Source organism: Uloborus diversus, chromosome 10, assembly GCF_026930045.1.
Source record: "Uloborus diversus isolate 005 chromosome 10, Udiv.v.3.1, whole genome shotgun sequence".
NCBI lineage: Eukaryota > Metazoa > Arthropoda > Arachnida > Araneae > Uloboridae > Uloborus > Uloborus diversus.
The window spans coordinates 120418295-120443687 of record NC_072740.1 but is presented as its reverse complement, the minus strand read 5'-3'; the positions used below and the strand labels follow the sequence as shown (position 1 = coordinate 120443687).

General features: G+C 31.6%; 1 protein-coding gene across 1 annotated transcript in view; it reads left to right on the top strand.

Annotated features, from left to right (window-relative positions):
- Nucleotides 1–25393, top strand: part of LOC129231153 (uncharacterized) — a 102108-nt gene that overhangs the window by 71838 nt on the left and 4877 nt on the right. The window contains exons 17-22 of the mRNA XM_054865401.1: nt 5586–5608; nt 8570–8710; nt 10397–10528; nt 12486–12698; nt 23148–23407; nt 24172–24366. Coding sequence (XP_054721376.1) covers nt 5586–5608; nt 8570–8710; nt 10397–10528; nt 12486–12698; nt 23148–23407; nt 24172–24366 — 964 coding nt within the window. The remainder of the gene's footprint in view (nt 1–5585; nt 5609–8569; nt 8711–10396; nt 10529–12485; nt 12699–23147; nt 23408–24171; nt 24367–25393) is intronic.

The window sequence follows — 25393 nt, the reverse complement described above, 5'->3', positions numbered from 1 at the left end:
AACTTGAATCCGAAATTGAAAGAAAGCAAGATGTATTCTCCCTCGGATCACACTAACTCTTTTGTTAATCTTACGACAGAGACCAATTCTAGTTAATTACATAGCTGAATGTGATGAATATTTAACTGGAAACTTACCCTAGAAGATTTCGTGCTGGCAAAACTTGGTCGCAAATCTGTTTTAAACCTTTTTCAGCGGTAACCAATAACTTGAAATATGAAACATAAGATGACTTAATTTATTACACAGGGGACTTATTGGAAATGTGTTTGAGTCGTTACTGTAGAGTCGCGGGTTCGATGAAAGCTGGTCGAAAACCCTACGTATTCGGTAATGGTGATTGGTGGTCTAGTACACGTTAAATCTGCAGTAGACACAAAGTCCTCCAAGATCCCATTTCTAATCAAAACCACTTTCGGTACTAATCAAGGTTGCCAAACTTCTACTCTGGATCAGAAAACAGAACTGTCTTCAGGGTTCCGTCCAACAGCTAAAACCACGTTTGTAGGTTACTACCCGCTAAATAGAGAAAAAGGTTGACGGAATAGCTTAAAAATAAACAGTAACAAAATGTTGCTCATCAAATAACTTTATATTACTTAGCAATTAACTCCAAAAGGATTTTATTAACTAAACTAGTTCATTCAAATTAACAATTGACTTGTAAACCTTTTATGAAGCAACTTTCGCATCCGCCATTTTGTTTCATTCTGAATTATGTTTTTTTTTAAACTAACACCAACCTAACATCATCATTGTTCTTACCTTATAAGAGGAGGTTTATTTATTTTCTTATTTATTCTTATTCTGAGTTAAAAATAGGAATGGTTGTCCAGCTCTTAACTGTTAGAACAATCTAAAACACAGATTGAGGAATGTTCGGTTTCCATTAGAACATTATTTATTGCAAGCAACACATTATTTTTCGATACATAAACGTTTGAAAACAGTTTGTTTCTTTTTTAGAGGTGACATAATTAAAGCTTCAAACCCCGCTCTAGAGAATGGTGAATAATCTAATAAGAGATCATAAATTAGAAAGATATAACTTTTTCAAATTTCATGCTTGTTTTATGAGTAATAATATTTACTACATTCGTAAATTACATGTTGAAATTAAAGAACCAGAAAAACACTATGGTATCAACTGAATAAATGATTTTTTTTTTCTTTTTCAATTTTTAGGAACCTGAAGGATATCAAAGTATTAAACCCGAAATGCAGAGAGAAAAGTCAAATCCCGAGTCAGTCCAAAGTTCTTCCCAATTAAGTGATGTATGTTTCTTTTAGAAGCCTTTGGAATAATACATTGATACCTAAACAAAATTTTTGTTTTGAGTTGGAATAAAATGTCTTTTCAAAAGCTTGCGTTCTGGCTAAAAAGTAGCCATATTGAATGATAGTCGTGAGACCGGCATTCATAAAGACAAAAGTTTTTTGCACACTTGCATAGGGATAAACCACAATGAATATAAACAACCAGGGATTGGTCACTAATGGAAATGCTTACTCAGAGACAAGCCACAACGGAATTGCTTACTCAGGTACAAGCCGTAATAGAAATGCTTACTCAGGGACAAGTCACAATAAAAAAGCTTACTCAGGGAAAAGATACAATGGAAATGCTTACTCAGGGATAGACAACAATGGAAATGCACATCTAAGGAAAGACAACAGTACACATTCCACCCTTCGTAAACTTACTTAAATAGACAAACTAACTTAACCGCCTTTGCACGTAGCATTTCATATGACTCTCAGAATAATTTCAAAGAAAAAACACTACCGAATAAACCGATGTAAGGAGTTGAAAAATAAAAATTATTTATAGCATTACAAATTTATTGAAAGCGACTTTTTAGTGCAAAAAATGAACAGAAATACGAAATTTTTTATATTGGGTCTGCACACTCGTCATAAATGCTTAACATTCGAATGTTGACCACGTACCCTTTAAATACATGATCCATTTTCAAGTGTGCCAGTACACACCTACTTATTTTATTCTATTGAATTTTAGTTGTCATTCTCTAAGTTTACTTTTATAAAAATGTAAAAGGAGTTTCGTTCCAAGTTGTTTGACACATTTTCCCAAAATACTAGTGTAAGAAGAAGATATTTTATGGAATTTGTATCATGTATCTAGCAGATCAAAAGTCAGCAATGACTCAAGTTTTTTGTGGTCAGCATTCGAGAGTTAACCAAATAAAAGAAAAATTTGATATTAGCACTTATTTAATTATTTTTCGTATAATACAGAAAAAAAAAAGTATTTTTTCTGGAAACCAATGAGCAGGAAAAAAACAATGACCAGTGAAGGTCAAAAGAATGATATCACTCGTTTTGAAAATGAATACAGGAACTTAAATCATTGCTGAAAATTTCAATTATAAAAAAAGAAAAAACAACTGGACGTAAAAAACATGCGAAACCTTTAGCGTACACGTTGATGCTAAATAAACTAATACATAAATGCTATTCGTTATTGTCTTACATCTTACCTTTCCTTTTAGCATGGAATCGAACTGAAATCTCTTTCGAAAACAACAATAGTGTACATCCTTTAATTTTCGTTTCTCACTCTAATGTTTTAAACCTTCATGTAAAAAATTAAAAGCATGTAACATTCAAGTTCATAACTTGTATCCTATTCCTTTTCTCAAGACTTCCCAAAAGAAAAAAGACACCAACAAGTTGAAAACATTAATGCCAGAGCTGATGGAAAACTCAGAAACAGAATCTGCGAAGGGAAGTTTTGAATGTGAACCGTCTGATGCTACGTTCAACTTGGAATCGTCAGTTGCGCCATTTACAGATATCGCTTTTCCTAGTTTGCCCAACACGTTTTTAGCTAAGCTCGGAGTGCACAAGGATAGTCCTCTATCGTAAGTTGCATACTTCTTATTATTTTCATTACACGTGTATATCGAGACTTTTGCTATTTATGATGAATTAATTTATATAATAACTTTAATATTGATTTATTTTCACGATAACAGAGAATCAGTTATTTGATAACAACTAGTTGTTTCATAGAATAACAAGACAAACATAATTTTTCAACTATCATATACTTTAATTGACTTGTGTAGTAACTTCATGAAATACATAGTTATTCTAAGAAATAGTTGAACTTTAACTGTAAGATATACACAAAAATCACTTCACATCTACTCTGATTGTTTTACTCGGTAATCAAAAACACTGTCCTGGATTTTGCATTAAATTAATTAAGGCCTTAAAAAAGGTACTGCATCTAGTTTTACTGTTATATTAGAAATATCAAAGAGCTTTTTGTACATTACTTGGAAAACTTCAGTATAAGCTCCTCTTCTTTTGCTGAGTAATCCCCACAAGTGCAATTTCATTAAACTGGTTAAAAGTCAAAGCAACGAACAATGGTTTTGCTTGTATCGGAATCTTCTTCCATAAGTACGGCGATCATGAATGTTGTACCACTACAATACAGATTTAAACTCAGTCTAACTCAACACGTCTACTCACGCTAACATGATATTGATTGCTATGAACTAAGGCTGCGTTCGGAAACAATCCACCAGCTACACCGTATGGTTAGTCCGGATGCGGTTACAACGTCACTAGTATTTTTCAGGTGAGCCCGGTAGAACAGCTAGGGTTTCCTGACGCTCGTATTTACAGCGCGGTAGTTCTAGTAAAGCAGCAAATGACGCTCCAATCAAAGCGTAACTTCCGTTAAGGGAGAATCACGTGAGTAACGATCAAAACTTGAAATACGACAGGATTGGTCAATACATACCACGTGATCTCGCTAACCACATCCAGACGGCGGTGCGAGCGGCTGCAACTGGGTCAACCGTCAGAGAGCGACCGTGCAATTAACTCTGGTAGGTGACGTCACCGGTTTGCTTGCGGTGCCCCCGGTGCAATCGTTCCTTACTTCCGAACATACCCTAACTGATGGGTGAATTTACTTCACGTTTGACTTTACGTAGTGACGTCAGCGAGGTCGCGCAGATACTTCAAGGTTAAAGAGAAATCACCAATATTTAAACTACATTCAATTGTTCCATAGTGTGTCTCTGATAATAACCTTGACAAAGTTTACATCATTTTGGGGTAATAGGGAAAGGTAATTGACGCTGAGTTGAGATGAGAGTTACTTTTGTAGTATATTTGTATTCCTACTCAAATCCGTGCCATCACGTTCTGTTTTCACTGAGCTGTCGAAAAAGAGGTAAACGTTGTTAATGTTATTGCTCAATTTATCAGAGCCACGCCATATAATGTTACATTGGTTTCGTACGAATCGCTTATCCTTGTTTCTCTTGCAGTTTATTTTAAAAGCATTGTGTAGGCCTATTTCTATGAACCTGCATTTGGATGTCACGTCACAGATTGAATTCTTTTATGTTCCATTGTTTTATTTATCAATTTTTTCTCATAAGCTGGCGTCGTTTTGCCCTAAAAATTTCAAGTTATGTCGAAAAAAAAAAGAAATATTACTTTACGAAATATTTATACAATCTATTTTAGCTTATGCTTTAAAGACCTAGATATTAACAGAAAGAAATGAATTAACAGCATTACTTTCAAGAGCAAAATGTTAAGAAAATCTTCAATGTCATAATAAGTAGCGAAATCCGGACAAAAATGCTTTATACCGAACTTTACAACGTTGATATAATAGAATGCATTCAATTCAACAGAAAGACATCACATGTTTTGAGAATTATTAATCTTTTAGGAAAGATATGAAATGTAAATTTTTTTTTTGTTTTGTTTAAACCTTTCAATCATTCAGGGGGCCCTTTTGAAATTCTTTGACTATCTCAAGTTGTTGGCCCAGCAATATCTGAAAAAAAAAAAAAAAAAAAAAAACAAGCATTTGCGAAACAAAACGGATATACTGCCTACTTTTTCAGCGACACGCTTCATATATTGATTGGTAGTCTTAATGAAATCACTGTCTTTCTCTGTTTCCAAATTTATGTCAAAAACTGTCGAACATTTTTATTCTTCGTGGAAACTTCATGTTGTAGTGCATTAAGAGTTTTCTGTTTCATCTTACTTATCCGTAAAAGTAATGATTTAATATTTTGAAATACTATTTGTAACCATCTATATTTCCTATCACTAGTAAGATATAAAGAAATGAGCCACAAAGCGATTCCTAATCAATAAATTGTGTACCAATACTTAACATTTTCCCTTCTGAGCAATTCCTGTAGACGTGTGCTTCAGAAAGTAGTAACTTTTAATAGCTTTATTAAAAGCATAATAAGTTTCAGAAAGGTATAAATCAAAATCAATTGGGTGTTCCTTGATATTCAATAAGTTACGCGTCTTTTACAACGCAATTCTTCATACACCGAGCATGGGCAAGCGGAAAAATCTCCAAGCTCAAAAATACAGCTTCATTTTCATTGTACTGTCTACTGTCGGCTCAAATGAATTACTCTCAGTTCATTTGCAAACATGGCCCACCGAATTGGAAATTGTACCTTCAGTTAAACGGGGCCTGTCTTTAAGCTCAGACTGGAAAGTGTTATCTAAATTCTGAAATGCTTCATTAATTTGCTATTTTTTCCCTTTTAGTGTTGAAGGGTTTGATGAACAAGAATTAGAGGTAAGATTTTAATGTACAATAGTTTATCTATTCAGTGTCTACCAAAATACTTTTTTTTTTTTAATCGCAATTTCTTGCTATCTTAATTTCTACCTAGCTCAATGCCTTGAAAAAGAATGTCCAGAGTCTTAAAGATTGTACGGGAGTTGGTGAGCAAAGGGAGGAGCAGCACCCTAGTAGGGGAAGTTAGGGAGATTTGACCCATAGGAAGATTCGACCCATGAGGATTTTTTCTATGAAAAGAATAGTTAAGGAAACTTTGATCATATTATTAGTTGACCAGTCACACAATAGCGTTTTGCCATTTTAGGCTAAGCCATTTCAGAATTATCAGTGTTTTTCAAGAAATTCAGTGTTAAATGATACTGCACCTAAAAAGTAAATTTTGAATATTTTGGAATTTTTTAGATTTTCTCCTCCAGTTTTGAGGGGAATGTACTTAAAAAGTATACATATTTTAGTCACTTTTCTAGATATCTATTGATATACAGTTATTTTATATAACTTTAATCTAAGTTGCTAAAAATGTAATGTAAACAAAAGGAAGCTAAGAAGCTTTGATATCAAGCTAACTACTTGACCCAAAGACGAATTTGATGGTTTTGTTTACTTTGATGTTTTTTCAATGAAATTTTATTTTTGAATAGATAGAATATTGTGATTTAGGCCTAATGATTTGATTTTATTGATCTGAGTTGCAAAAAATTTAAGGTAAACAAGAAAAAGCTATCTTAGGGAGCTTTGACCCAAGCTAACTGGGAAACTTGACCCAAAGAATAATTTGACGTTTTTTCAATGAATTTTTGTTTATGAATAGCTAAAATATTGTGATTTAGACCTTAATGATTTGCTTTTATTTAAGCAATAACTTTAATATTGTAAATATTAAGGGGGAATCTTTTTTTTAATTAAAGAATAACTAAAATATTTTGGTCTAATAAATTGTTTTTATTTGACAAATAATTAAAATACTAATGATCTTTAATCCCATGATTTGTTTCTTAATAAAATAACTAAAATATTGTTTAGGTCACAGCTAGTAAAATTTTGAATTAGACTTCTGCTTTTCTGCTGATGCGCAATAAGATTAATTTTAAAAGCATCTGTAACACTTCACCTAAAGAGTGAACATTAGTTCATTCACTTCAGATATCACTTATTAAAGCAAAAAACACCATCAAACCTGCGTTTTTGATTTCATTATCTTATGAGTCCTCTTACATACATGCGGGTGGTTATGTTTCCCTAGGTGTTGCGTCAAGTCTCCCTAGCTCTAGGTAGAGATCCTAAATACGGAGAGATTGGACAACTTCGGAACGACGGCCATCTTATGTCCAAAGATGCTCGCTTCCCGTTGACCGTAATGAATCTTCTGCCCCAAATATCACTGTACACTGTATCGAAAAAAATGGAAGTTAGTTATGATATTATGAAATGCAATGTGCAGATCACAAATATCTGTTTGTTTTCCATCTTTATGAACAAGTGTTTGAGAAAAAAGAATTCTTTGTAAGCGCTATAACGATACAAAACGATTGGCGCCGGATTGACAGACTTGGCGCTCACTCCATTTAATGAAAATACGAGGAGAAGAAAAATCAGTCTGTTCTTTAAAGATTTTATGTCCTATATTCCGTGGAAAAGCTAAAAATTCACAAGGTGAAGCGTTTCGAGCTGACAACACTTGGACTAAACATGGCGAAGATCGGCGCGCCGTTGTCCAATCTCTCCGTATATAGGATCTCTAGCTCTAGGGACACTCGACCCATTTGCAGACGTGATGAATATAATTTTTTGTATCATTTCTACTTAGAATTATGCTGTTATTTTTAGCCATAATAATGCGCAAAATGGAAAACTATCTATGTATATTTTTTATTTCAATCTAACAATTCTACAAAAAAAAATGGAAATAAAAAAACAAAAATTGGGTCAAGAGTCTCCCTAGTTTCCCCTATGTGTATTTTTTGGGAAAACTTTTAAATGTTACCTTTATTCTACGGGTAACTGACCGACATTTCTAAAGCAAACTAATAAGTACACTTTGTAACACCTAATGCAAAATACAGTGAAATTCTGTTACAACAAATTCGGGGACCGCAAACTTCGTTCGCTGTAACAGGAATTTTGCTGGAACGGAGTTCAAGCAATGTAATGGAAATTAAATCAGGACCGAAATTTTTTTTCGTTAAAACGAGAATTTCGTTGAATTGGTGTTCGTTGCAATGGAATTTCAGTGTAAACATTACACAGAAGTTTTCCCCTGGATTAGGATTTTTTAGCAGAATTTCATGCTATAGTTGAATTTCCAAAATTAGTTTCGGATGATTTTTAAAAAATTGTGAAGTACATATTAACTTACTAACATGCTGCTTTCTTTCTTATCTCACAGTTTACCACGTTTTTAAAAGTCTAGAATTATCCAAAATGTAAAAAATTATCTATAAGCTTTTGTGGTACAATATGATTAAAGTGAAAAACCAACGTAAATAAAGCACAAATTCTGAAGAAAATACAGCACGTTGCTATTTCAAGGCTACAATGGAATCTCTTCATCAGTGCAAGAAGTTCACCAACGCAACCAAAAGTCGCGAGAGAACTGACTGCTAAAAAAATAAAGCGCAACTTTTCTTCAGAATTTGTGCTTTATTTACGTTGGTTTTTCACTTTGATCACATCCAAAATGTATTTTGAGAATTTAACTACACCATTCAACTCGGGTGAAAAATGCAATAATTCAGTGCAAGAGCTCTGTATAACATATATTTTGCGTTGAATGTTGCAAAATACTTAAGTTTTGCTTTAAAGATGTCATTCCCCAGTGGAATTGCTCATGGGTTTAGGACCATTGTTTTCGTCTACTGCATTTTTAATAGAATTAAAGATTTCGCTTACTGCTTTAAATTTTAATGAAAATTAATTAGCAAACTAATTGATCTGATTTGTTTAACTTTGTTTCAGAGCAAATTCGTGGCCTTATCGCTGGCGTTTAAAACTGACCGTACTACGTTGAATAAAAGAATTGATCTTCATAAAAGACAAAGAGATATGGCAGAGAAGAATGTGGAAAATGAGTTTCAAGCAATGAGAGAGCACCTAAACGTATGTTTTTTTTTTTTTTTTTTTGTTTGTTTTGTTACTTTGCTACTCACATCATAAGAACCCAATCCCAATATCAAAAAATATGCTATTTGGGAGGTACATCCAGGGCTTGTGATCAACCGGTATTTTTCACGGGAGACAGTCCCTCTTCCCTTCCCTTTTTGAAAGTTTATGCACCAAAATTTCTTCTTTCAAAAGTTTTAAAGACTTGTTCACCGCTATCAGCGAAAAATAACCAAATAAGTCACGGTTTTGCTGTTGTTCAAAACACAGCAATTTTGAACGATTTTTGATGTTGTTGAGTATTCGGGGGCATTCCCCTAACCTTTACAAATATTTCATCAAAAGAATAGCATTTTTCTTTTTGGCATATGAAAACTGGTATTAAGTTGACGCAAGTAAAACCACAAAAAACTCTTGGAAAGAATCATTGGATGATTCCAGATCGAAATTTAATTATGATGTAATTTACTTCGATAAATACATTTTCTATTTATAATCAGCAAATTATTTATTCGTGTTCTTAGCTCGATCAATATGAGTAACTATTTCAGTTTTAATTGTTTGTTTTTTATCTCGTGGGATAACATTTCACTAGATAAATATTTGAATTTTTAACATTTCCATTTTAAGAAAAGTTTTTGGAGTATTAATGTTTTACAAATATTAGAAAAAGATTCATTGTTTGTGTTTTAGTTTGTATTATGCATAGCCCTCTGATTTCTTTGTTTATTAATGTATAGAAAATGCATGTACGCGTTCATGCGTATGATGCACTGATGTTATAACTAATTTAATTGTTCTGTGTGTATAGGGGGGGGGGGCGCGCTAGCTCTTCGGACGGCCCTGCCACTGTCCCCTCCCACCCATTCGGTATGGCCAAGGGCGCCCATATGCAAAATTGTCAAGGGGGGGGCTCAAATATTTTCCTCATGGTTTAGCAGGATATTTTCCCCGTGGAAACTGATTTCAGTGCAGATTAGAGTTATTAAAATTTGACATTTTTAATAACTTATTCATTAACGGCTGAAGAAGAAATGTTTTTACATTTTTGCAAAGAAAAATTAGTTAACGCAAGGAAATTCTAAAATATAAATGGGGGGGGGGCGCTTGAGTCCCCACTTGTTCCCCCCCCCCCCGTATGGGTGCTCTTGTATATAGCCACTGCCGGATCTAGGGGGGTGGGCAAGCCGGGGTTCTTGTTCCGAGCGGCAACCTCAGGTGGGCGGCAAATTCAAGTCGTTCTTCCGGCAGGAAAAATACGTTTATTATAAGAAATTCAACAAAGTACACGAAGGATTAAAAGTTTAGAATATGAAACTAAAAAAGAAAAAAGAAAAGAAAAGAAAAAATGCAAAAGTTAATTAAACTAAGAAAGTTTAACTTGACAGGCAGGATCAAAGTTGTATAGGTGGGATTTTATGCTTTCTCTTTTACTTTGCTGACCCCTTATTCAAAACTTATTCATAAATTCACTGCCAAGTAATTGAATAAAAAAATTTCTATGCGTTGTGAATATGAATAGCTCTTTCTTTGTTTTATTGTGTTTATAATGATATCTGTACACTTCTTCATGTTACGTTTCTGATTTCGATTTTTGTTTTTGGTTGCATGTTGCCTACTTCATAAATTCATTATCATGTTTAACATCTTTAACCAACTGATAAGTTCATTGCTCTTTTCCAGACTCTTAACCTTAAAGCTGTTGGTTCTGATATTCGAGATCTCATTTCAAAGATACAGAATCATCTGGATATTGCACAGCAAGCTACTTCAAGATTATCAGGACGCGCTGAGATATATGGATCTGTGCAACAGGTAAATACATATATTTCAGAGTTGAAAACTTTCCCGATTTTGATGGAGGCCACCAGTTTTTTTTTTAGAAAATCTCCCGTTTAATAATTTATTTTTCCAAGATCATTTGCTGAGGTATTTTAATACTTTGCGAAATGATGAGATTAAAGATTCCTCATTGCATGATAATCAATTTAAATGCCTTATGATATTTTCATGCCTCATGATATTTTCTTTCAATTTGCACCGTAAAATGTGCGGCAAACTTTGTAGAATGAAGCAATTAGCACTCACACTTCTTACTTTTTCAATCCTCATTATTTTTTTGACATACCAGTTCTAGTATTATAAATTAATCTATTGGAATGTTTTAATGAAATGAACCTGATAAAGCAGTGAGAAACAAATGGGTGGAAAGTGCCAAAGTTAAAAATCTAGAGATAATTAGTCCAAATGGTAGCAAAACCTCTCCTCCGTTTTTCGGCAATAGATGGTACTAGTAGCTCTGATGGGTGCTAATATACAGCATGAGTTAGGAAAAAAATCAATTGAAAGCCTACTTAGGATCTGAACTGAAAACGCGCTTACTGGAAACTTCAAAAATTCCACTTACACCCCTTTTCTTCTCAGTGCCTCATGTATTTTTTCAGAAATTACTTCTCGTAAGATATGTTTAAATGTAGCAACCAGGTAACCCGGGTGGTAGATTTCAGGAAGTTTTACGACTCCAGTGATTAGCGTGGTAAGTGTTCATTGAACGTTTTCATGTACAATCGGCCAACCGGTAAGCTCTTAGAGCACTCCTAGTTAGTCAGTATTGAGTCTAGATTAAACGAGCACTCTATTCAAACGTACCCTATCTAACATTTTTCGAACTGAAAAATGCTGATATATTTTGGAGATAAAATTGTTTTTATTAAATACTTTTGCATCCAGCAAAATTTGCAGTTATTTTAAAAAATAGTAAATATTTGTACTCATCCTACATTCAATTTGCTTATTTCATTTATTACTGTATTTTTTAATTTCATTTTAACTATTATTAAATTATTAGACTAGTTACTCATTTTATAGAAAAGGCTAAATTTTATGCTAATAACCTTAATTTTTTCTTGGTTTTCAAAATAAAATCCGTTTATAAGTTTTCTTTATTTTAATTCATATTTAAACTCTACCCTGATGCCTACTAACGTTAGAAGAGAAATAGAAATCTGTAGATAACTTGTTAATTAATTTATTTATTTGAGAAGCCTGAGAAGAAATGAAAGAAATTGATGTGCATTAAAAATTGTAAAAACTTTCAGCTTAAATGTTTAGAGGAATGACAATGTGTAATTGCAGGCAGAACTGAAATCAAAAGTGACAAATTACATAAAATTTGCATCCAGAATCTATGAGCAAATGGTTGAGCATGCATTGTTTTTAAAGAAGCACACAATATGTTGCTTCTTCATAAAATGTGCAGCAATTGTGTCACACTTTAATTTTAAAGGTGATTCTTTTTAAAACAGTAAATTATTGTACTATTTTGGAAAACTAATTAGTAAAGAACAATGTTTTAAAGTGAATGAAATTGTTTATGACTTCTTCATTTGTCTACTTATCCTGTGAAACTAATCCATAAAGAAGGGAATTAATTTTTGATCTTGAAAGATCAAAATGTTTAAGAGATTTTGTTCTGGTTAACCTGAAAAAATAACAAGTTTTCATAATTTTTTTAAATGCTTAAACAATTGATTCCTGTATTTTGGTACTTTTAAATAAAAATTGACATAAATCGTTGATATCCTGCTTTAAAATGTTTTTCAATGAAAACATTTGTCATAATATATTCTAGAAAAAAAGTTGAGTCAAAACAGAAGTGTTAATAAACAGTATAATCATTTTTATTATGCTTTAAAACAATGCTAACTGCATTTAATTTAACTTTGAACCATTTTTATATGGATAATTTCCATTCCTTTCATTTATGATGTAGGAAGAGCGGGTTAGTCGTGCCTTTGAAGTTTTGGTGTTGCACGTCGATCATCTGAAGCGGTTATTTGATAAAGAGCACAAAGAGCTTGAAGAAACACGGAAACTGTTAACTGACAGTCATGCATTCAGAAGAGAACTGGGAGCAGATATAATATCAGAAGATCAGAAGAAGTACCTTAAATCCTTTGCTTTGCCTATTGGGACCATTAAATCAGTAAGTTCTTGAAGATTTGCCTAAGATAAGCGATCTTCACTTCTGTGCTCATAACAATATAAAATAAAGCTATAATAAAAATATGTATGAAATTGCCTCACACTCATTCTTTTTCTTTTAATTATACTTCTTAAACACATTTGGAAGGAAATATGCTTTACTTTGCTTTACTTTTGGCATTTACTTTAACTAACATAGGAAAATATTTAGAGTCCTAAAGAACTGTATTCTACTGCTCTAGCTGTACGCTTTTAATTTCAACTATAAGCTTTGTGCTTAACCATTAATATCTTAATGTAACTTCCAATGCCAATGGGTAAAGTTACAGTAGAGTCTCGACTAACGCGAGGGATACGTTCCAAGACCCCTCGCGTAAGTCGAAACTTTGTGGTGTGGAAGAGGGTATGCAAACGCATTTTTATAAACATACTCAATTATTTTGGATATTTTTAAACACCTCTCGCCATTTCCTAACTATATATTACAGTTTCTTTGATAAAGGGTTGAATTTTTACTGTATTTGAAAAAAAGCTGTGTTATTCAACATAAAATACTGTTAAGATACACAAAATCAGTGACCATGGGAGAGAGAAACATAAAATAAAACAGTATGGTGCCTTTAGTATGTATTAATAATAACATGCAACACTATAATAGTACTGTACAGTAGATATAACTATAAGTAAGCATAAGTTGTAAGTATAATATAACCATACTTGCAACTTAAAAAATGAAGATGTTCATTTATACAACTATATTTAATACAATTTGTAGTAGTCTAATGCATCATATTCTTCAAATACAGAAATTTATTGATTCATAAATCTTCATAGAGCTTAACCAGTTCAATAAAACTTAATTCGATAATATTTGTCCTTTCAGACATAACTAAAAAGTAAAGAAATATGGAGATGTAATGTACCTTTTTGTTGGAATAATTGATTTGTGTTTTTTGTTTTTTTCTATAAACCTGGATCCTATCTCAATCATAAACATTTATGTAGTGTCTAATAGCAATCAAACTGTGCATCCACAGAAAAATATACATGTTTGAAATTCAGATTAATGGCAATGGTTGTGGTGTTTCAACACTTGAGTATTTTTCTTTAATTTTTTTATCAAACTAAAATCAATTTATTTATAAGTTTATTTGGCAATTTTTAAGTACTTCTTTAAAAAAAACTATCTATGACTTATGGCAACTGATTCTTGCATTATGTGTTATGATTTTCATAAGTTAGTTGATTCAGTTACATAAATATTTGCATAATAAGAAAATATAACGATTTCTAACTTCTTTTTGCATTTCTGCGTGCGTTTTTATTTTCAGAAACCACTAATTCGAGTGTTGATCAATTTTTGCAAGATGTGAACATTTTAAAAGCTGTGAAATTTTTATTTTATCAATTTTTTCCTGTTTTACTTGCATCTGTTTTGTATAATAAATTTAATAATAGATTTGAAAACATATTTTCATATCGTTTTATTAATGCTTATCTTAGTAGGATAGCTCTACTAGATAATTTAACAAGGAAAGAATTCACAGTAGGATAAGTTGGAGTCTCTATTCTCTGGTAAAAAAAACAGCTATCTTGCTATCTTGATGTTGCATGTTTTTTTTTCTTCTAATTAAAATTACAACGTTCCTATTTGCATGCATTTTGTTCTTCCATTTCTTCGATATATGCTTTGCCATAAATGTTAGTGGTCTGTTAAGCATGCTTTGTTAACGCTTCTCTATACTTTCAATTTCTCGGGCATTACTCTATTTTTCTGATTTTCTATACATTTATTGCAGCCCATTAAACGTAAGTGTTTGATGTATATTGTTTGCATAGAATGTAATTTTCTTTCACTTCAAAAAAGACTTTTTCAACGCATGAAAAAAAAATTCTTTCTGCTCATCACTTAACAATAAAACCAACATGTCTTACCTGCTAAGAGAAAACACGAGAGGTCTAAAAATTTAATGCCTTAAAGTTCAATAAACATATACAATTAGTTATGTCAAGTTCATACTGCTTAACAGTTACTATCTTAGCTGTTTGTATAGTTTAGAATTATAATTCATATGATTCATGAGCATGATAATGATCCTTAACTACTACAGAGGGGTTTATTGCATTGTGAGGCAAGCATCATTTTTTTCTTTTTCAGAAAATAATATATATCTAGCTGAAATTACTGTAAAAGTAAGGGTCCGTAAAACAATAAAGTAAAGGTTTAATCAATCAATTGCTAGTAAAATAGTTTAATTCTCACATCTTTAACTAATAAACGTATGTTGATGCTGACCCACAACTAACAGCCTAACCATATACATTTGACTGTGGTGTTCAATTACTGAGAAAGTTTACCGTTTTCTCGCAAGACTTTCTTTTCATATATGAGGAAAATTTGATTAAAATTATTTCACCTGTTCTTTGGAAGCTAAAGTCTTTTTGATAAGTTTCAATAAATTTTTACTCATTTTAGGACTACAAATGATACCTAGCATCTCACTCTGCTCTAAAAGCATTTCTTTTCTTATTAATCGTCTTCATTTTTATAACTAATTTAGGATCCACCTTTATCAAAAAACCAAACGCATCTTCATCTAAAGTGACAAGGACTAATTTTGTTTTGCAAATTCAAATCCTGGTAACTATTCTTTACTTGATTAATAGTTTATGATTCACTTATATCAAAAATCAAAAGCATCATCATCTAAAGTAAAAAGCACTAATTTTGTTTTGAAAAATCAAACCGTGATAAGTATTCTTTACTGTCATAGCTTTATCAAGGATTTCCATTGAATTTAAGCAATAAGTTAAAAGTTTAACAGCTTGAGGTAATTGGTTATTAACAAAACGAGGCATACTTAATGAACTTAGTTTTGTTTTGGTCCAGTATTTGGCATTTAATCTTTACTTTACGTATAATATAGGCAAAAACATTAACTAATGAGATTTTTTTTCTAAATTATGCTTCACTTTTCCGATTGTACCGTAATTTGGTGTGAAGTCCGACTTCCACAGTCCATACATGCCATATGGACCCGTTTATAGGGTAAGCAACCATTCACAACACATTCACAACACATTCACATAAAGAAAAGACAAGGACAGGAGTGAGAAAGTAAATCTATACCCGAGCCGGTATTCGAACCCTGCACCTCCTCATCGCAGTCAGACATCTCTGACCACTAGACAAGGTGGCCGGCGGTAGATGCTGCTATACAGCATGATTCAGAAAAACTTTTCAATGAAAGCCTACCTAGGGCTTTATATTTAAACGTGTTTTACTCAAAAGTTGAAAATGTCCACTTACATCCCTTTGTTTCTCACTGCCTCATATATAAATCACTTTTTAATTTATGAATTTACTTCATAAAGGATTTTAAAACCTGATAGAGTCATTCCATCGTGCCGAACATAACATTCAGAGACTGTTTCGTTGCATAATATGAGTTTTAAACGGCTAATAATCATTTACTTGTGGTTTTGCTTAATTTTGTGAAAGAATAAGACTTCTGTGTAATAGTTACGCAATAAAACACAGTATAAATAACATAAATATGTTTTTGAAATTAAATTACTATAGTGTGACGAGCGAAACATTTTTGAAACCTTCAATTTGCAACATGAAATTCAGCTCTCATTTTCTCTAAAGTTTAGGTAGATATTATCTAAAAACAATACAATGCATCATTTTCATTCCTTAACTTTATTTTTCATGAAGAATAATGCTCATTTTTCTTATAATTTGACAGAAAATGAATATTTCTTCAAAATATGACGTGTGACGAACGTAACCGTGAAGAACGTAACTCGGAAGTTACGTTCGTCACGGTAACGGAAGTCCATTTTAGAAATAAACTCGTTTAGTTTTTTAGACCGTTATCTATCTAAATATGAATTAATAAGTAAGCACACAGATATTTTGTCTTAAAATTAACACTTCTATTAACAAATTTTCACCATGGATGAAATAAATGCTTTTCTATTGGCTTTGCATTTTTTTTTTCCTCCTCTGTTTTGAAGTGAAATCTTTTATGCGAGCTTTGAATTTCTGATCTCCAACCTTTTGTGTGACGGAAGTGACGTAATTGTATTTTAACTGCTGCCAAGAATGATGAAAAGTGATAGTATTTATAAATTTAGCTTTGTTAATAAAATTAACAATTTAATTTCAAGTCTAAACTTAAGTAAGCACATATTTGTGGATTCTGGTCACTTTAAACGTTTTAAATAATGCAGGTTTTCGAGGATTTCTTTGATTCAAGTCAAGTCATCAGTTTAAAAGCGTAATTCACAGTGCTAAGGTTTTGCCTTCAATTTAGTTTGTTTACTTTTATGATTAAAATTAACTTTATTATTACTTTTATATTTCGAGTAAGTTTTAGTTTTCTTAGTGTTTTTAATCAATTTTCTTCATTAAAATATCCAATCATCTTGTGAATATGCCTAAGTTAGGCACAGAACGAACAAAGAACTTGGCGTGAGAGAAAACGTACGTACAAGTGAAATGGCAGTTTAGAATGTAAAAAAGAAGAAAATATAAAAGTTTTGCTTCTATCTGGGTCTTTATAGCACACTTTTTATTTATTTTTTTTTTTTTTATCACACACAAGCGGAACTTCTTTTTTTCAGAAAACTGTCAAGAAATGTATTCTTTACGAATACGAAATCCATTGTAAGGATTGTTTTTTCAAAAAGGCTTCTTCCAGTAACTTTTTGACTTTCATTTTTACCACAGTAATTTCAATATTATTATTATTGTTTAGCAAGATAACATGAAAGAGCCTATTTTTTCCTCGGACTACTTGGAAGAACATGCTTTTTTAATCTTTCCGTAAACTTCGCATGTTGAGAAAGGTAAAGTTCCATTATTCCAAAACTTTATACAAAATTAGCTTAGTAGCTTCCCTGCAATTGATTCTCTTCTCCTGACCTCATTTTTAATTCCTCAATCTTGTTGATTTTTTTTTTAAATCTTAATTTGTTTTTTTTTTAATTTATTTATAAATTTATTTATTTATTTTATTATATTTTTTTATTTTTTTATTTCATTTTTATTTTTATTTATTTTATTTTTATTTTTATTTATTTATTTATTTTTTTTGCCGTAATATTTTTATACGCTCTGCTGCTTTTTTACTGTCCTTTTCTTTCTGTTTACCTGCCAATCTTGCTCTGTTTTAACTCTTTCCTTTTTTTCTTGAGCCGTCATTTTTTCCATAAAATACAACTCAAGAAAATTCCGCAAATATGTATTTAAAATCGAGTAAGTTGTTGCAAAAATTACAAAATGTTACAACACAGTGGCATTTAAAAAATGAAATTATTTCAAAATATACATTTCATTTATTCCTTATTGAACTAAACGTTCGAAAGATGCAGTGTTTGTTTCAAGCGATTACGTTCGTAACAATCAATTTGTTACGTTCGCCACGCTGATAAGTAACTGATTAAATAATTTTTAAAAAATAAACATTTTAAATGCATTCTAGGTAGTTTTTGTGAAGAGAATAAAGCAAAATTTTTCTTTCTATAGTCATGTAAAAAGTGTGGAAAGGAAAATATGACCTTTTGTGATGAACGTAACAGGCCGTTTAACACAGAATTCAAATTAGGCTCAGCGAGAAAAGAAATAAAAATTCATTGAAAGAAATAAAAGAAACTGAAATTTCAAAATAAAAGCAATAACTGAATTAAAAATTATTTTCATAAAATGTATGCATAAAAAATTACAGTTCGCGTTTCTTGAATTATTCATAGTTTAAATTTACATGTTCTTGTTAAAGATCTTCAAGCAGTAATTATTCTACGAACGACATCCATCTTCAAAAATGTGTAATCACTTTCGAAAATTAAGAATGTTATCTCTAAAATGATGCACAACACATTAATATTCATTAAGTTTGAAATTTTGGCCAACAGATTGACATTTTCGTGGAATGACCCAATACTGAAATAGTTTTTGTAGGTTTTTTCATTGTTTTTAGTTCCAGTTGTAGATGTAATATAATGCGATGCTACATAAGATCAAACTGTTTTTTTTAATATTAAAAAGAATTTGTTTTAAAACTCCTAGATTTTCACACAATATCTTTATCTGCTTTTAGATTGGTAAACGAAGGGCTAGTGTTGCAGATTTCCATCAGTATTCACAGACGGAAGGACTTAGACCTCAAAATCTTAGTTTGAGCTGGACTTCAGGATTTGGAACTCAAAAGGTGAAAATCGAAATTAATAATGATGTGTGAAGTTCGTAATTTGGTTTTTTCATATATTGCGTACATTGTACCAATTTTACATCATACTATTTATTAGTTACTGCTGTAGTAAAGACTCACTATAAAAGAATTAGTGCCATTATTGAAATGATAGTTTGTAAAAATTGATAAGGTTGCACCACAGCAATAAGAATGTAACCAGAGCATTTTCCAATGCATTTCCCATTTGGCCAGCAGAATCAATATCTTTTATTTCTTTAAAAAAAATAGTTACCTTTTCTAAGTCTACTTTTTCTCTGACCAAATTAAAAAATCAAATTTCTTCAATATTCTAGAAATATTTGGAACAAATATATTTAAATTAAAATGTTGAAAAACAGTGTTGTGTCATGTTTTATGTTTGCTTTGCTGTATACAGAACAGATGCTGATTTATTAGAAAACGAAAGCCATTGGTTCTGTCCCTCTTTTTGTTTAAACTAGCTTAAATTTCGCCCCATAACTTTTAACTTTTCAACTGTCAAATCATGTGATCTTTCTTGGCATTATAATACATTTCATAAGCATTGTGTTTTCTTAGCATCTTTGTTCCTTTTGTGTGCAGTTTTTGAAACTAAAAATATCCTCATAATTACTTAGGCAGAAAAACCTTATGAAACAAAACATAAAGGATTTTGAAGAAGATAAATTCTTTCCAATGTGAGCTAATATTTTGTTTAATGAGCATATGAAAAGGCTTGCTTGAGCCTGTGCACATCTCACAACACCAAAGTAATTTTCTTTAAGGAACATGGTTTCAGACCCTTTATTGCAATAATTTTGCTGATTTTTATTTTGTCTTTTCGCTGTGGTATAGCGTTAATTGCTATTTTACGAAACAACTTTAGCACATTTGAATTTTCAGTAGGTAATTTTATTATTTAATGTGATAATCAATACCAGGATTTATAATATAGATTAATTTTAGAAAAATATCTGAACTAAATGCTGTTTAGAAAGCTTTTAGCATGTTCACATTTTCTCAGAAATTACTTTATAATTTGCGGCCGGATATAATGAAGAATGTTCTATTAATTGTCACTGTCTTTCTTTTAGTACTGACTTTCTGACTTGAATATCTTTTAATTAAATTTATGCTTTCTCTTCTTAACCATTTTTCTCTTTTTTTCAGAAATCTCTTAACTATTAATTTGTAACTTCATACTTGACAAAATCCTGCCACCACCATTGCCTTATTCTGAAATGCAAGCGAATTATTAATTATATTTTTTTATGTAAACATCATTCAGAATTATACGCTTATAGTTATTGACCATAATGTTTTCGTTTATGTTTGTCAAATTTTGCTGCTTCTGTAAATTCTATTTTGTGTGTCTTACTCTTTCTTTTTCGATGAATTTGTCAATTTCTTGGTTATCAACAATTACCTCATGAATTTGTTTCGTTTTCCTTCATTGTATGTTTTTATCCAACCAATATTGATAATTTTAACCTCTTTCAGTTATATGTACTACTGATATTTAATTATTTGACTTATTAGTTACCTCAAATTCTAGCATCAAAAGCATAAATAAACTCAATCTAGTTGATTGCATTATTTTTCAAGTTTGAAATTTATAATGGTTGATTAGAAATGGAATAAATAAAATGAGTTTTATTGATTTTAAATTTTTGCTTTTCAGCTCTGTAATTACTAGCTAGATAGAATTCTAGGAGCTGAAGTGCATTTCAAAAAGAAATTAACGCATAAATACTTAAGTGTGAATTTTACACTATCATATAAAAAAATATTTCAATTAAAATTTCTTATTGACGCAATAAAAACTACTATGTGTTATTTTCTGTTAGTTAAATCATTCACATGTAATGCTGATTACACTGGGTGTACATAAAAGGATGTTCAAGTTTTCAATCTTAATAGTATCATCTGTAAGTGATATCTAATGTTATTTAGAAGTCATGATTAAAGTAAAACGAAGCTTTACCATTAATGTTGCAAAATGTTATGTGCCTTAGTTAAAAAAAGTCTTTTTGCTGTCGTTGCTTCTATCTAGCTACTTGTTAATCAGGTATGGAAGTTTTTAGTATAAAAAGTCAACTGGGTATGAAGATTCAATAGCTTCTAAACTTGAATGTCTGTTTCAGAATATAATTAAAATGTTGACACGATTTTTAAAGTCATTCTAACTTTAACGACGAATGTTATAGATGGATTTAGTGAAAGATATTTGTAAAAAGGCTGTAAGGCTATATGTCTAGCATGGAAATAGGAATATTGATCGAAGTATTAATGTAAAATGAGTATAATTCATTATATATTTATATATTTTTTTTTTCATGCGAATAAGAATAGAAGACAATGTTATACATTTAATCAAAGCTAATTGTTGAATTACTAATTTTAGCTGCAACTACATGTAATGTATCCCTGAACTCTTTAACGTTTCAGTAAATCCATTTGTTTTATTAAAATAGGCGCTTTTTCCATTTCTGAAATTCCTATGGTAAAAATATAAACCCTGCTATCAAAATTTGAGTTTATAATACGGATATTAATAGTTTATTTTCAAATAGTATTTAAAATGTATGAAGCAGATTTTTAACTATAATGCAAGTAAACCTAAAATGGTGATGCCCAAACCCAATGTAGTAAATACAGCTAACTCCCGATTATCCACTAGCCAAATCTACGATCAGGAACATGTATTTTTGCAGTAAAAAGCAAATACCACTAGCTGTTTTTTTTTACAGGACAAACTGTAAATTTAAACTCAGTTGTGTATGTTTTATTAATTTATTTATTTTTTTCTGCTTTCTTCATCATACATACATTTGCTCTTTTTACTGATGTTTAGTGCTGTTGTGCAAAAATACAAAATATTTTTACTGTACTCTATATATTTTTACTGTTTGAAGAAAGTAGTATAATGTAGTATAATACAGACAATTTTGAGGAAGGACAGTTTTCACCTTATTTGTCCCTCATTTTAGCCTTTTTATCCGCAATTTTTACTATATGCGGCACTTGTGCCACCCGATTTCATGGATAATCGGTAGTGTACTGCAATAATATTTCGTCTAATTTTCCGATAATAGAATAAGGTCGTATACGAACTGTCATACCAGGACCAGTCAGAGGGATATTATGTACCATAAATTATAAAATATTAATGCATAAGTAAACTTCCACAAAACTTAGGTTATTTAATGAGATAATAGAAAGATAGTTGTGCTTCTACAATGTACTACAGTGCATTGTAAAAAAGGCTGACATTTTTCAGCAGTAGATTATCTTTCATCAATGTAAACTGTTGTGCTTCTTCGCAGAGCAAATCCAACATTATGTAGCACAAATTTGCAACAAAGCCAAACAGCACTGATTTTTTCAGATGAGTACACTCGAGGCAAAGGTAATCATTTTCATTTAAAATGCTATGTAATTTAAAAATAATGTAAGTAATTTGAGAATCAAAATCTGGATGTATTTCTTTTCATGCTCACAGCTAAGGAAACCAATTGTTCAGATATCAGAGAATTGAGGTATGGTTTTCTGCTTTATACTTTTAAGCTTGATGCAGTCGGTTCTCTCTTAACTGGCTTAATTTTAATTCATGGTCGGTCGGTTAAGCCAAAATCTGGTTTAGCAGAAAAAGAGGAATGCAAATGTGTGAAATGAAAAGCAGGTTTACTTACTATAACTTATTACTGAAAAGTTCTGAATAAATCATTTTGAATTCGAATGAATTTTTCACTGAGCTAAATATGCATAACACTAAAAGCCTGGTTTCCTAGGAGAAAAATCGCCGATCTCCAGCGTTCCGCCACACTCCGGATCGCGAGCCAAATCTACCGATTTGGCTCGCGTGCGCATGTAAACGCAACGCCGAAGATCGGCGATTTCTCTTTTAGGAAACCAGGCCCTCAGAGAAACTATTTATAAGTTGGTGCTTTTTTTTATTTATTTATTTATTTTTTTTTTTTTTTGAAATCTAGGTTTTTTTTTAAGGATATGGAATTGCACAATAAAGAACAGTATTTTTCTTTGAAAAAAAAGGGGGGGGGGACGAGCTGCTTAAAGCAGAGATCTTGTTAAGTGAAAGCCAGTTAATTAGGAATCTACTGTGTCATTAATCGGGAACATGTTTTCAAACTGTCCCCTCATTTTATAATCTTTTCTCTCGTTTTGACTTAAAGAATTCTCTAAATCGTATGTCTACATATTTTTTTAACCAGGAAATCAAACACAGTTCAAGCTTACTTCCAACTGTTAGTAGTCTAGGTCTGAGTAGCGATAGCCAGCCTCCATCTTCAGCTACCTCCTCATTCCCATCTAGAATATGCATTACAGAGACCAGAGCCAGGCGTTCCTCATTGCCTGTTGCTAACCCAATAATTCCTAGTTTACTACCGAAGTCAGAATCATCATCTGAAGATTTTAGCCATTCTGCTTTGTCTCTGGATAAAAGGTGCCTCCGAAAAAAAGAACGAAATAAGTAAGTGCGAATACAATTTCGCTGAAATATATCTTGTTTTAAACGATGAAATCAATTCTTTAGTCGAAAGTAGTTATTTTGTACCGATGAAAATAATGTATTTTGTACCGATGAAAATAATTTATTTCATACGTTTGAAAATAAGTATTCTCCACCAATGAAAGCTATAAATTTGAACTGGATCAAAGAATCATTTTGATATCTGGGGCACTATCACTGAAAATGATTCTCTTCAAGTATGTATTTAAAATGTTGAAGTAGAATTTTTTCAAATGTATGGTAAGACAAAATTGAAGTTTCTGTACTAATGGGCTGATGCTGTGAATCTCACACAGCTAACATTTGTGTGTCAGAAGTTTTCCTCACAATAATAACAATAGAACATTTATATAACGTCTTATGTGCCTCTTATTCACGTATTTTGTGAAGCATGGGTAAAACTAGTGCAACGGTGGCTAATGGGCGTTATTTCATGTTTAGTGGGTTCTAATTACGTTTAAACCATTTAAAGGTTCATAAGATTTTTACGTTTTGACTAGGAATATATTCTATTTATGAACAAAAATCCTACTTCGTAGAAATTCATTTGTAGCGGTAGAGTGTAGAACGGATTAACCACAATAAATGAAGGTTGACTGCACTACTTGAGAATGTGAGGAGGAAAAGAAGAAAGGTTATGTTTGCCATGAAAAATGTAATAGTTCAAAAATATATGAACTCAATCTTCAATGTATTAAATTAGTTTTCTTTTCTCTGCTTTTTAGTTGGACTAGAAAGTTGTCATCCGTAACTGATGAAAGGGAATTATCAGAAGAAGAAGAAGAAGAAAATGTACAGCCACCTGACGTAACGGAAAGGGAAAATGCTGAACATGAAACAGAAACACGTGATGTGAAACTAATTTTTCTGAAACAAGTAGAAAGCAAAATCAATGATTCCTACAAAAATATCAATGAATCGTAAGAAATGCAGCTTTTTACTTTGCTAAGTATCGTGTTTTTTTTTTTTTTTTTTTTTTTTTTGAGGGGGGGGGGGGTATTTTGTAAAGCTCTAGATTAGCGGCCGACAGTCACCAATGGGCAAACACTTAACTGAAAAAGGCTATCAAAAAATCGAGTCTTAGCCGATAAAATTGACAACCATGCATTTTTAATTTGTTAAAATCATATTGCATATAGTGCTACCACAAAATACTTCCAATACGTTCAGCGCGTCAGTCGATTCCACCTTTGCAACGTAATTTGGAGATAACTCTCTAAAGGTTATTTTTTGGGCTGGATATATTTACTTTAAAAAGGCTGCCAAAGTCAAAAGTGGCAAACCTTTTTTTTTTTTTTTGTGACTCTGGTAGCCAGTGGCTACTATTCAGAATTCCTAGTCTAAAGATTTAGTATTTTGGGTTTTTGCTAATAGTGATGATAATTTAAGAATAATTTGGTAATAATGATTTCTGAAGGTACAGATTATTATTATAAATAACCATTAATATGTAAATGACTTTTTGGTGACCACGAATGAATGTATTTTATGATTTGAGAATTAGTGATGTGCCGGATCGTCGAATGTAGATCCGCGGATACGGATACGCATCATTAGTGTCAAGTTCCACGGATACGAATCTCAAAAAAAAAAAAATACACAATTCAACTATCCAAGTGTAAAATTCGTTACGGAAGGTATTCCCGTCAGAATAATGGTAGTTTCTTCAAAAAATGTCAACTGCGGCAAAAATATGATCAAGACTATGATTTACTCTTTAAGGAAATCTCCGTTAAAATTGAGGGAGAGTTGGAAGGAATGGGCCAGCGCTGCATTAATGCTTAGATGGAATGTGAAAAATTATTTCTAGCTTACTCGGTAGATGTAGGATACAGGAGCAAGAGTGTAAAACTGCTACTGGACAGACGAGAAATAATTTTTCGCATTTTATTTCAGCAGAAATGCAGCGCTGACCCGAACTTACTCTGACCGACGAAATAGAGCCGG